At 43.6% G+C, this 13,621-nt stretch overlaps 6 protein-coding genes; 3 read left to right on the top strand and 3 right to left on the bottom strand.

The window, feature by feature from the left end:
- Positions 1-1,274: 1,274 nt before the first annotated feature.
- Positions 1,275-1,827, top strand: GSBLH_T00006258001 (uncharacterized protein; the record flags this gene model as incomplete). The annotated part of the gene is made up of 3 exons (XM_013039763.1): positions 1,275-1,529; positions 1,561-1,629; positions 1,663-1,827. The coding sequence occupies 3 exons, from the start codon at positions 1,275-1,277 to the stop codon at positions 1,825-1,827; spliced, it is 489 nt and encodes a 162-aa protein (XP_012895217.1).
- Positions 1,828-1,969: 142 nt separating this feature from the next.
- Positions 1,970-3,551, top strand: GSBLH_T00001361001 (uncharacterized protein; the record flags this gene model as incomplete). XM_013039762.1 has 6 exons in its annotated part: positions 1,970-2,123; positions 2,157-2,235; positions 2,270-2,358; positions 2,388-2,555; positions 2,587-2,949; positions 2,979-3,551. Exons 1-6 carry the CDS (start codon positions 2,019-2,021, stop codon positions 3,549-3,551), a joined length of 1,377 nt encoding a protein of 458 aa, XP_012895216.1. The 5' UTR covers positions 1,970-2,018.
- Positions 3,552-4,318: 767 nt separating this feature from the next.
- Positions 4,319-5,350, bottom strand: GSBLH_T00001360001 (uncharacterized protein; the record flags this gene model as incomplete). Its single annotated transcript, XM_013039761.1, has 1 exon — positions 4,319-5,350. The coding sequence occupies one exon, from the start codon at positions 5,348-5,350 to the stop codon at positions 4,319-4,321; it is 1,032 nt and encodes a 343-aa protein (XP_012895215.1).
- Positions 5,351-9,064: 3,714 nt separating this feature from the next.
- GSBLH_T00007012001 (uncharacterized protein) lies at positions 9,065-10,238 on the bottom strand (the record flags this gene model as incomplete). Its single annotated transcript, XM_013039760.1, has 4 exons — positions 9,065-9,362; positions 9,393-9,644; positions 9,674-10,039; positions 10,069-10,238. 4 exons carry the CDS (start codon positions 10,236-10,238, stop codon positions 9,065-9,067), a joined length of 1,086 nt encoding a protein of 361 aa, XP_012895214.1.
- A 139-nt stretch (positions 10,239-10,377) lies between these two features.
- On the bottom strand, positions 10,378-12,585 carry GSBLH_T00001359001 (uncharacterized protein; the record flags this gene model as incomplete). XM_013039759.1 has 2 exons in its annotated part: positions 10,378-11,763; positions 11,794-12,585. The coding sequence occupies 2 exons, from the start codon at positions 12,583-12,585 to the stop codon at positions 10,453-10,455; spliced, it is 2,103 nt and encodes a 700-aa protein (XP_012895213.1). The 3' UTR covers positions 10,378-10,452.
- Positions 12,586-12,861: 276 nt separating this feature from the next.
- On the top strand, positions 12,862-13,620 carry GSBLH_T00001358001 (uncharacterized protein; the record flags this gene model as incomplete). The annotated part of the gene is made up of 5 exons (XM_013039758.1): positions 12,862-12,941; positions 12,974-13,118; positions 13,151-13,384; positions 13,415-13,511; positions 13,544-13,620. The coding sequence occupies 5 exons, from the start codon at positions 12,862-12,864 to the stop codon at positions 13,618-13,620; spliced, it is 633 nt and encodes a 210-aa protein (XP_012895212.1).
- Position 13,621: the final 1 nt, after the last annotated feature.

Here is a 13,621-nt window from a genome sequence, read left to right as displayed (position 1 = left end):
ACCATATTCATCCTTATTCCTTGCATTTTGTCTCTTTCATTTTGCAATATAAGACGATGGAAGAGAATAAAGAGAAATCAGTGCCCATATCTTCAGAAAAGGCAAGTGTGCTCTACCTGGTTTATTTGTAGTCCTCTGTGGATGAGTATAATTCGAAGCCGACGTCCCTTTACTTGAACACATCACATGATACTTTTGAAGGTAGCGAGGAAGATCATTCCAATCTTCCAGGTCTATCTCAAATGTATATGTCTGGTATGATTTTTCTTTCCGTCCCCATGTAGAAAGCGCAGGTAGCCAGCAGAACCGCATGCTTCCTGGAATTGAAGACATGCATTTGCACACTTTTGGTTCTTCTCGTGAGTATCAGACTTTTGACGACGGTTTTCCTCCCAACTCGCTCTTTTCGGACCGGTTCTACTCCCAGTCCTCCTCATCCCTGAACCTGAACCCATCTTTTGCTTTTAGCTCGGAAGGACGGCCCAATCGCTACCGCTCCTCCTTCCCTGCAGACCCTCTTCTCTCCCATTTTGACGACCCCTCTGCGCCGTACCTCTCTCCGGACAGCCACTCCTACAGCTCCCTCTATTCGGCCCAGTCGCTCTCTCCCTCACCCGCTCACCGCTCCCTCGCTTCCCCGCTACTACCCTCGCTTCTGTCCTTCTCTGTTCCCTCCCTGACGCCTAGCCGGCTCGCCCTACGCGGTGTCCTACGAGGACCCTCTCGACTGCGAGTACTCCCAGTCCGCCGCCGCGCGCTGCTTCCTGCCCTCCGCGCTGGACGGTTCGCTGGATCCCTCACTGGATCCCTCACTGGATCCCTCACTGGACCGTTCGATCGAATGTTCGATCGAATGTTCCATGGACCCTCCCGGCGGAAACCTCGCCGCCGCGCGGAACACGCGGAACACGCGGAACACTATTCCAATCGGCGGAACCGGCTCTCTTCCCACCGATCCCTCCCCCGCGGAAATCGCCGCGCAGCCCGACGACCGCTCCCTCAACCCCGCCAAAAAGCCCGCCAAAAAAACGCAGCCCCCCGCCATGACTCTGCAGGGAACCGCGGTGAGTCCTCTGGGCCTTCCATCGAATTCCATGGGCGTTTCGCTGTCGGCGCTGGCGTTTCCTTCGAATTCGCTGTCGGCGCTGAATCTTCCATCGAATTCGCTGACGGCGCTGGCGTCTTCCCGCGGTCACGGTGTTACCAGTGGAAACAGTGGAAACAGTGGAAACAGTGGAACGGGGAAGGGAAATCGTCGGTCGAAGAAGAACAAAATGATGAAAAACGCGGAGCAATACGTGATCGATCCGAGGAAAGTGGAGTCGAACGAGGACCCTCGGCAATTCCTGATGATCCGGAACATCCCGAACAGCATTTCGCAGGAGGAATTGCTGTCGATTTTGGAGACGTATGTGCAGGGAGAGATCGAGTTCCTGTATCTGCCGATCGACAAAGTGACTTCGTGCAATCTGGGATATGGGTATGTGTCGTTGTTGAACTGCTCGAGTGTGTTGAAATTGTATAATGCGGTGGGCCGTTGGAGAGATGTGTGAGATGTAGATGCATAAGAAGAGATGGCCGAAGTCATCGAGTTTGAAGCTCTGCGATATTGTATATGCGAGAATACAGGTGGGAGCGCAAACGTCGGAGCATCATCATTAGGGACATCGTGATTATGTGAAAATGTGTGACCGGTGGGAGATAATGAATGAGTCCCCCGCGCTCCAGCCGATTTTCTTTAAGAAAGTCGAGAAGGAAAAGAATGGTGTTAAGCAGGTGCTAATGGTTCGTTCTTCGTTTAAAGAGCTACGAAAACGGCACCCCTAAACGAAATCTGCTTTGTTTGCATGTTTGTTAGGAAAACGAAGATGTACAGCGTTGCTTGGGAAGAGAATTAAAATAGTGTACGGCGAGCGTACCATCGAATCGCAGGATAAAAATAAAGCAGTGAAACAATTCCGTCAATCCATTTTGTTCTATAATTTGCGTTGTTAGAACGCTGTTTTTTAGGACTGAAAATGTCAGATACTATGGAAGTTGAGAGCAGCCCAAAAGAGACGCCAAAGGAAGAGACGTCACCAAAGGCTCTTCAGGAAGCTGAAGTGGACGAAATGAAGAAATATGTATAGAGAGCGTCATTTGCATAACGGATATAGATGGGACCCTATGTTCGTGAAATTCAGGAAATAGAGAAGAAAATCAAAGAACTCGAATCGGAAGTGAACAAGGCTGTTGGTAGGATTTTATAGCAGTATGTCTGACAGCATAGGCGCAAAGGAAAGCGATACGGGTCTTGCCCCTCCCAGTCAATGGAATCTGGATCAGGACAGCAAACGAGCCAAGGGCAAGAGCTACATGGTACATTCATCCTCTTGTATCGACTCTAGATTGCCCAATGCGTACAAGCGATCACAACCGAAAAGAAAGAGCCCGCCTTCGTGATCCAAATCCCCCAATTCGCCAAATTCGTCTCCGGTCTCGACAAGAACGTCTCCTCGGTGGACATCGAAGTCGGCAAGCGGGTCGCCGTCTCCCAAGACCACTACACGATCGCCGTACTTTTTTCTTCTCCCTCCTCCTCCTCAGAAATCGCTCGACAACGCCATCGACTCCTCCGTATCCAACATGGAGATCGAGGAAAAGCCCGACGTCACGTACGACGACGTCGGCGGCTGCGCCGACGCGCTTCGCGAGCTCCGCGAGGTCGTCGAGACTCCTCTCCTCCACCCCGAGCGTTTCACCGACCTCGGCATCGACCCGCCCAAGGGCGTTTTGCTCTACGGCCCGCCTGGAACGGGGAAAACGCTGTCCGCGCGGGCGGTGGCGAACCGGACGGAGGCGACGTTCATCCGCGTTCTGGGCAGCGAGCTGGTGCAGAAGTACGTCGGCGAGGGCGCGCGCATCGTCCGCGAGTTGTTCCAGCTCGCTCGCAGCAAGAAGGCGTGCATTGTATCCATCCCCGCGGGAATCTCACGTAGATTTTCTTCGATGAAGTGGACAGCATCGGAGGAACGCGATTCGACGGCGACGGCGACAGCGGCGACACGGACGTGCAGAACACCATGCTGGAGTTGGTCAACCAGCTCGACGGCTTCGATGCCCGCGGGAATATCAAGGTGCTCATGGCGACCAATCGTCCCGACACGCTGGATCCCGCGCTGAAACGCCCGGGGCGGCTGGATCGGAAGGTGGAATTCGCGCTGCCGGATTTGGAGGGCCGGACGGAGATTTTTAAGATCCACGCGCGGCCGATGACGTGCGAGCGGGGGATTCGGTTCGAATTGCTGGCAAGACTGTGTCCGAACACGACGGGCGCGGAGATCCGGAGCGTGTGCACGGAGGCAGGGATGTTCGCGATTCGGGCAAGGCGCAAGGCGGTGACGGAGGACGATTTCTTGAAGGCGATCGATAAGGTGATTAAGGGATATCAGAAGTTCTCGTCCACCTCGAAGTATATGGTGTATAATTGGAATGTTTGTTGGAAAGACGAGGGAAGAAGGGGAAATGGGATGACGATTTTTTTGGAGGTGATAGCATTGAGAGTGGTGTGAGAAGGATTGAGAGTGGTGTGAGGTTAATGGATAACATGAATATTGATACAAATAGAGAAAGCAACCTTCATTTGTTAGTAATTCCCGAATGTGGAGCAATAATAGAAGCAAGGAACACACATTTCAGAGAAGAGCCATGAAAATACAAAAGAGCATTTATATGGGATGAATAAGGTAATACAACAAAAAACAGTGTAATGATATGATTATAATGTATATATTATGCAAAACAAAAGGAGCAATAAATTGATTCCAAACGCACATAATTATAATAAAAACGGTTTACTCTTGATTTTACTGGAAAATATACGAGCAACATCTATAAATGAAATGAAATCAAGCAAACAATACTCGAGATGGATTTCGATTGTACATGATAAAATGAAACAGGAAATTCGACAAACTGAAGATTTGGAATATCTAAATAAACTATCAATATTCAATATTCAGAAATACTTTCCAATATCACTACACGAGGAAAAAAGAAACTGTCTCCTTGAGAGTTGACTAAAGAAAATAGATTTGGAAGATCTATATTCAGTTATTTCAAAACGTTTATATTTACTTCGCATTGTCAATGAACAGCCTTCTTCAAAACATCCACAAAGTGCACACGCACCAAGTTGAAAAGATCGTAATGATGGAAGATCTACATCAATCATTTCATTCAAATTCATTCAATACTTTCAATTATTGTTGAGAAGGAATCATGGAATACATGATTACCTAATGTAATGGATTGTAGATTTGGAAGATCTATGCATCATTCAAATATTCAATATCATGTCAATACCTCGAATCACAAATGAACTATAATAGAAATTGTATGAATCACTTCCAATTGTGCCAATTTGAATGGATTGTAATTGTGGTAGATTCTTTAATTCAAAGTCTCCTCCAAAATCACTGAAACTATATTCACCAATTTGAATGGATTCCAATGATCCACAATTCAATATGTGGAATGATTTCGATTCATCATTTCTCCCTCCATTCTTTTTCTGAGTAAACGAATTGCTTCCGATTATGATGGTTTTCAATCGATTCAATCCATCGATTTGGAATGTTTTCACTGATCCAAAACAATCATTGCCGATTTCGATTGATTTCAAATTATACAACAATGAAACATCCCAATTTTTCAATACACAATTGTCACTCAGTTTCAAATGTTTCATTCCGATATTCAGTAGTTCTGAGCCATTTCCGCAATAATCGGTATCGCTTTCAATTCCATTATACCATTCACATTCATTCACTAATTTACCATATCGATCATATACTTTTCCTCTTCCAAATCGATTATCATCACACCAATATCCTTCATATTCAATACATCCATTATTATGATAACTCGTTCCATATCCAAATCGTTTCCAATTGATCATTATGCCCTTGTACACCAAGAATCCATCATCATCATACATTTCACCATATCCAAATGGAATTCCAAACTTGTTATCTGTCAATACCAATCCTTCAAATCGACTTCCATGATCCAAATCCACGATTCCTTCTTCCACTACTTCTCTGGATTGTTCTTCATTATATGAAATATCACCAATTTGATGATTTCCAAACACTTTCAACACTTTCTGCTCATTGACCACAAATCCTTGATTCATGAATACTCCATTATTGAATTGCAGTACTACACATTCTCTATTACTCAATATGAGTGAAATCCAGCCATTTGGTTTCCATTCTTTACCCAAGCATCCCTGCACATTTTGAATTATGGATCTATCAATATGATAGTTACTAATAGTAGAATTGACAAAATCAGCAATGTTTTGCATGGATCTTAGAAATAATCAATATTTGTGGAATTGCATTTTTCATTCATTACGACAACTAGTTCAGCCAATCAATTAAAGATAATTGGTTCTACAAAAGAAATGAATCTACCATAATTATAAATTGATGAAATTAGAATACAAGCATAGAACATAATGATAGACATGATAATATTCTATTCCAGAAGGTCATTGATCTCTGTTTAACATGATGACAGTCCATTACAGCAATTCTTAAAATTTATATACATATTATTGAGTACTATTATATTGAAATGTGAGATAAATGAAACAGTTTCTCCTTTGACACTTTTACTTATTTTAATATTCGAATAAAGAGAAATGAGAGAGGAATGTATATATTGTCTATAAGCGTAATGAATAGCAACTTTAGAAGAGGTATATGGAAGTGAGTTTTTACTCAACAGATATATTACACTCGGCGATCTGGAATATCTGAATAGGAATGGAATGCAGTATAGCATCCAGAGATATCAAGGAAAACACAAAAATGAATTTTTGTTGCATTCAGAAAATGGTGATGTATTTTTGTATGAAAATAATGTACTGAAACAATACTGGCAAGAGAAAAGGAATGGAAAGAAATCGGAGGGATTTATTCGATACAAGAATGGTCGAGTTGATTTTAGCCAGCGATTCGAGTATATCATGGGACAAATGGATAGTAAGCGCATTGTTTACCACAAGAAAGGACTTCGAATGGAAATCTGGTCAGGTAAAACGGGACGTATGATGTATCATGGAGAGTACAACGAAAGACGAATGAAAGAAGGCTGGGGCATCGAATACGATGAAGAGAGTGGTATGGCACTGGTAGAAGGTAGATGGAGCAAAGGAGTATTGACAGAAGTGATTCGCTGTTTCAATGGAGATACGATGACCGAATTGAAGCGAAATGGAGCAGATAGTTTGGATCCAACGAAACGAATTCCGATCTATATGGGTGGATTTCTCTATGATGAAGACAAGGAACGATTTATTCGTGAAGGGAAAGGATGTCTGATTGATGAAAAGACTGGAATTGCCACTCGAGAATGTGAATGGAAAGATAAGGAAGAAGTGAGTGGAGTGGATCTATATTTTGGCAGATATGATTGTATTCCCCAGTAATTAGTTGTACACAATGAAATTGATTTGACAAACATGATTCTGCATGTGACTAGTTTAACTGTTCCAGTAGGATGCTGTAATGATCTTGATGTTTTGGATCTAAAGATGTACAAATGGTTACGGTCTATCGAAATCGGCGATGGATGCTTTTGTTCAGTGAAAACATTCAAAATCGATGGGTTGAATCGTTTGAAAACTCTCAAAATCGGAAGCAATTCATTTACTGATAAAAAATATAGTCATAAAAACAACCGATCAAAATCATTCCACATATTGAATTGTGGATCATTACAATCCATTCAAATTGGTGAATTCAGTTTCATTGATTTTGCTGGAGGCTTTGAATTGAAGAATCTATCAAAATTACAATCTATTCAAATTGGTACAATTGGAAGTGATTCATACAATTTCTATTATAGTTCATTTATGATTCGAGGTATTGACATGATATTGAATATTTGGATGATGCATAGATCTTCCAAATCTACAATCCATTACATTAGGTGATAATGCATTTTGTTTATCCTTATCAACAGCAATCGAAAGTATTGAATGAATTCGAATGAAATGATTGATGTAGATCTTCCATCATTACAATCCATTCAACTTGGTAAATGGGTTCTCAATGGAACAAATAATGAATGCTGCTCATTGTCAATGCAAAGTTTGAATGAAATGATTCGAAATAATTGAATTTAGATCTTCCAAATCTAATGTCCATCGAATCTAAAGGATGGAGTTTCCAGTTTCCTCATTTGGTGACAATGGAAAGTAGTTCCAAACATTTGATATTAATGGCATTTAGAAATTCCAAATCTGGATTATGTATATTTACCAGATTCATTTGCGATAGTTCGATCGAAATCAATTTCGAGTATTATTAGATTGATTTGATTTCACTCATAGGTGATGTTTCTTATATTCTAGCCGACCTTGTTTCTTTGAATGTAGTTGAGGAAAGTTTAGGGGAAAAACATGTGGATTCAAACGACCAACAAATACCATTAGATAGATTAGGCGTTCCATCCAAAACAAGAAACATATCATCCTCACTACATGAATCATCTTTCGATACTCTATACCAGCCAAATAGAAATGATATTGATAATAATGAGAATGATAATTATTATAATCATAATAATGGTGAAAATGATGATGATGATGATGATGATGATGATGGTGGTGACTATAATAATGATGACGATAATAATAATGATAATGATAATAATGGAGAAAATGATGATAATGATAATAATGGAGAAAATGATGATGATGATGATGATGATGATGATGATGATGATGATGATGATGATGGTGACAATAATAGTGATGACGATAATAATAGTGATGACGATAATAATGGAGAAAATGATGATGATGATAATAATAATAATAATAATAGTAATAATGATAATAATGGAGAAAATGATGATAATGATAATGATATAATAGTTGAAATTATTTCAAGTTTAGAAAAAGATTTATATTAAGTAAACTTTAATCCATAATTTTATGACTTGCATTTTGCAGGAAATGACATTTATAATTTGTTAAAACAGATCATATTTATAATGCTTCCTTTTCATATTATGTATATGAACCATATACACAATACCCACACTAATTACAGACTATTGGCTCATTGCATCAATCATAACATTAACTACAATAGAAGATATATCAATACTTTAGTATTCCTATCAAGATAATAGCCACCTTCTATTGTTTGGGAAACTACCTTTTGGAAGGCCAAGGGTAAGTTTGCAGTTTGAATGATAGGCTTATCTATGTACCAAAACAGAGAACCACCTCTTATTCTTTTCTGTTGTAATCTTTCTGCTCTGTAATATCCTCGAAACGTTGTTGGAAATCAACTCGACCATTCTTGTAAGCAACATATTCATAAAGTCTTTTTCCTTTCTCATTCTCTTCCCACTGCTGCTTTGGAACATTATTCTCGTACAGAAGTACTTCACCCGTTGGTGAACGAATGAGAAACTTATTCTTGTGATCCCTTTGGTAGTATTGAACGATACAGTTTATCCCATTATGTTAAATTGGCTTTGGATCACCATATGTTATATATATATTTTTTTAGCCTGAAGATATTCCACTCCTTTAACTGCAGTAATGATCTCCGCTACATGGTAAGATAAAATAGCAATAATACATGACGAACTCATTCTAATCTGTAAAAACAATGTATCGAGGCACATTCAATAATCATATTGTTGTACCTCGTTATAGTAGATAAGCATTAACCTCTTTTTGAACATCGTAATGTTCTGCCTCTAATCATTATAACTGATCTGGACAATAAAAGCAAACCTAGAATACAATTGGCACTTTAATATTAACATTGGTTCATTTTTCTTTAACCTTTCCATATAGATTATTAGAAGAAGTGAGTTCTCTCCATATCCTGTGTTTTTTATGAATTGACCATTTCATTCGTATCAAGAGCCCTATTTTGTATTCTCTCTTTCCACTTCATTCCAATTCAAAATAGATTCCCTTTGTGATTTCTCTTCTATCCGCATTGATCACGAAATCTCTCAAAATCCCTGTCAGTATTTAACAAACATACTATTCCTTTTTCGCCCTTTTCCCCGCCGAACTCGTTTTTCCCTGGTTGTTTCGCTTTCTTCGCTCTCCCTTATGTTCATTCTTCCACAAATTACCGTCAGGCATTCGGAACGAGTCCTTTGGACTTCCTGACTCCACATCAATTAACAGCTTTCGTCCCTTCATCTCCACAGCGCCGCTCTGCGCCACCGCCAGTTTGACGCTCTGGTTCGTCAGATAATCCACATAGCACAATCCCTTCTGTCGTCCTGTGTCGTTCCACACCGGAATTCGCACCTCGCTGATTTTTCCGAACCGCCTGGAGATGAATCACGATTACCATCCATACATGAAAACAGAGCGGATTTCCTCTTCGGTCACATTGTAGGGCAGGTTTTTGACGAAAATGCAGCGGCAATCGATCGGCACCATGACATCCTTCTTCGACATGGGAATGTTGTCGTTGCGGTTATTTGAATAACTGATTGTGATATATCGCTCGCCTATGTATTCCTTATTCTTCTTGAGCGCGGCTTGCGCGCCTGCCTGGTTTGTGAACGACACAAAGGCATAACCGCGGCAGCGCCCCGAGTCTTGATATCTGCAATTAACAAAACAAACAACGAAAACGTTGGAATGCGAATCTCTTTGATCGTTCCGCACTCTCCCAGGAATTCACGAATCGTTTCTTCAGTTGTATCGTAGGGAAGTCCTTGCAAATGCACTTCTGTTTGGTTTTTATCGGATTCATTGACGTCCTCGTCTTCTGCTGTGCCATTCGTCTCTTTGGTTTCTGTTTCGTCTTCCTTTTGATTCTTTGCGTTCTGCTTCTTTCGCAAATTCTTCTTGCTTCGCCTGTATTGGGAAATACTTAGGTCAATCGGCTTTCCGTTGACTCCCACTAAAAAAGCCAGAACTGTTCCATAAACATTGTCGCACGGAGGAGATAGTTCGAATCCAAGGTCGTTCTTTTCCATTCCTTCCGTTTCCTTCGATCTACACTCACAGACCCAAATAGACAGTACCCAAGAATAGCGATTTGTCTTCCCTCCATCTCTCCTTTGTATTCCGCATCTCCGCCCACTAGTTTCTTGACCGCTTCCTTGTCTGACAGAATTACCTTCACTTCTTCCAGATCTCCATTCGCCTTGATCAAGACACAGCGATGTTCAATGTTTTCGGTGGACTCTGCCATTCTTTGTTTTTTCAACCAAACAAATAGGTTTCGATTTATGGAATTCCGAATATCCTATTCTTCTGGTTTTTTTCTTATTCCACACATCCATCATTATTCATTCATACCTTGATTCATTTATTCATTCAACAAACAATCCAACCAATGCAACTACTATTACAAAATCCACACAATCGCGACGACTATTATTCCTTTCTTTTTCTTTCTCTTTCGCTTAATCGACCTCCTCCATCTCTCCCTCTTCCTCCTCGGCGGCTTCCTGCGCGGCCTCCGTGTTGGTTTCCTCCAGAGCGGGCACGTCCTCGTCCTCTCCGCTGAGTCCGAGCTGGATGAGCTTGTGGATGCGGTTGGCGAAGGCCATGGGCTGCTCGAGCGAGAATCCGGAGGTGAGCAGCGCGGTGTCGTAGAGCAGCCACACCAGATCCTTGACGGTGGCGTCGTTGCGGTTGGCCTTGACCTTCTCCGAGAGCACCTTGATGATGGAGTTATCGGGGTTGATCTCCATGATCTTCTTCGCCGACATCATGCCGAACGCGTCGTTCCGCAGCGCCTGCGCGCGCATGATTCGCTCCATCGAGGCGGACCAGCCGTACTCGCTGGTCACCAGGCAGCACGGCGAGTCGGCCAGACGGTTGGACACCAGCACCTTCTCCACGTGGTCGCCCAGCACCTCCTTGATCAGCACGCACAGCTCGTCGAAGGTCTTCTTCTCCTCCTCCAGCTTCTTCTTCTCCTCTTCGTCGTCCTCCAAGTTCAAGTTCTCCTTCGTCACGCAGATCATCTTCTTCTCCTTGAACTCGCGCAGCTGCTGCATCGCGTACTCATCGATCGCGTCCACCATGTACAGCACTTCGTAGCCCTTCTTCTTCAGCTTCTCCAGGAACGGCGCGTTCCGCACCGCCTCCAGGCTCTCGCCCGTGATGTAGTAGATGCCCGGCTGGTTCTCCTTCATGTGCTCCACGTACTCCTCCAGACTCACCACGTCGTCGCCCGACTTCGAGCTGTGGAAGCGCAGCAGCTTCGCCAGACGCTCGCGGTTCGCGCTGTCCTCGTGGATGCCGTACTTGATGCTCTTGCTGAACTGCTCGTAGAACGTCTTGAACTTCTCCTTGTCCTCCGCGATCGTCTCGAACATCTGCAGGCACCGCTTCACCAGGTTCTTCTTGATCACGTGCAGGATCTTGTTCTGCTGCAGCACCTCACGCGAGATGTTCAGCGGCAGATCGTCCGAGTCCACCACGCCGCGAATGAAGTTCAGGTAGTCGGGCATCAGATCCTCGCAGTCGTCCATGATGAACACACGGCGCACGTACAGCTTGATGTTGTTCGGCTTCTTCTTCGTCTCGAACATGTCGAACGGCGCGCGCTTCGGCACGAACAGGATCGAGCGGAACTCCAGCTGACCCTCCACCGCGAAGTGCTCGTGCGCCAGCGGATCGTCCCAGTCGTTCGAGATGTTCTTGTAGAAGGCGTTGTACTCCTCCTCCGTCACCTCGTCCTTCGGACGCATCCAAATCGGCTTCTGCTTGTTCAGCACGTCCCATTCGTGCGTCACCTTCTTCACCTTCTTCGTCTTCTTCTCCTTGGTCGCTTCCTCTTCCGTCACTTCCTCCACCTTCGGGGCATCCTCCTCCTCTTCTCCTTCCTCGCCCTCCTTCTTTTCTTCCTTCTCCTCATCATCATCATCAGGCACTTCCTCCTCCGTCGTCTTCTCCACCCACAGACGGATCGGGAAGCCGATGAACTCAGAATGCTTCTTCACCAGATCACGGATCGTGCGCTCCTCCAGCACGTCCTCCTGGTCGCTCTTGATGTGCAGAATGATCTTCGTTCCACGGCCCAGAGGCTCGTCCGTCGAGGGACGAATCGTGAACGAACCACCCGCAGACGACTCCCACACGTACTGCTCGTCGTCGTTGCTCTTGGAGATCACCTCCACGCGGTCAGCCACCAGGTAAGCGGAGTAGAAACCCACACCGAACTGACCAATCATCGAAACATCGCTCGTTCCCGCCTGAAGAGCCTCCATGAACGCCTTCGTTCCAGAGCGAGCAATGGTACCCAGGTTGTTGATCAAGTCAGCCTTTGTCATACCAATACCGGTATCACGAATCGTCAGCGTTTTGTTTGTCTTATCAGCAGTAATCTCGATCACCAACTCAGGGTTCGACTCGAGCTTTGAGGGGTCAGTCAAACTCTCATAACGAATCTTATCCAGCGCATCGGAAGCATTTGAGATCAGCTCACGAAGGAAAATATCCTTGTTCTTGTAGAACGTGTTGATGATCAGAGACATCAACTGCGTAATATCAGCACTGAAAGCAAAGGTCTCAGTCTGTTCAGCCATTTCTTTAACCTACACTAAATTGAAAAATAAAATATGAATTCCTGTCAGTTTGGAACTCTCACCAAAATGGAATGTTCCATTTGGGAGTTTCAATCGCATATCTATCTTATAAACTATGCCTACGCGTAGGGCTCGAGAAGATGGATAGGATGCAGGACAAAAAAGGAAAAAGAAAGCATGGAGTCAACATGGATGTGTTGCGCTTAGAATCCACAGGAGCACAACCAAATACATTCAAGAATAGTGTCGAACATTTTCCAACACAGCTCAAAAACAATGAGCTCAGGTGACGAAAAGGTCGTTAAAGTGATTGTTATCGGTGACGCAGCAACTGGAAAGACCAGTATAATCAAACAGTAAGTGGCTGTACAATCCATCAAAGAGCTAGATACATTTATTCCACATTCAGTGAGCAGCACGTTGCCACCGCTACCGTAGATTTTTCTTGTAAAGTGCTAACGAAAAACGACGTAACCTATCGGGTCCAGCTCTGGGATATTGCGGGTCAGGAACGTTATCAGCGTATCTCGAGAGTTGATTGCGGTGTGTATTCGTAACGTTCTAGGTCTATTACCGCAATGCGCTGGGATGCTTTATTGTGTGCGATAATGTGAACGCGAAGTCTCTAGAGAACGTGGAGAAATGGAAGAATCAGCTCAATGAGAACGTGAAGCTTCCCAATGATAAGCCGCTCCCTGTAATTTTGCTTGTGAATAAGTCCGACTTGACGGAGAATGGTCTCAGCGATGATCAAATAAAAGAAGTTTGCGAAAAGTGCGGGATTGCGCAGTGGATCCGAGTTTGGTTTGATTGAGCGCCTGACATGCAGGTTTCGGCGAAGACGGCGATGAATATTAGCGATAGCGTTGATAAGTTGTTAGATTCGATTGTTATATATGATGATATTTGGGGAAAGGAGGAGAATGGTAATTGGCTACAAATTGTTTTTAGGACGTAGACGATGTCGTACAGCCCGGTACAGAAAGGTCATCTAAAAAGAAGTGCTGTTACCTTGTTTTGTTTGATAAGCGTTGAA

Source organism: Blastocystis hominis (genome assembly GCF_000151665.1).
Source record: "Blastocystis hominis, Singapore isolate B (sub-type 7) whole genome shotgun sequence assembly, scaffold_10".
Classification (NCBI taxonomy): Eukaryota; class Bigyra; order Opalinata; family Blastocystidae; genus Blastocystis; species Blastocystis hominis.
The sequence above is the reverse complement of the archived record's forward strand: the minus strand, read 5'-3'. Positions and strand labels throughout refer to the sequence as shown.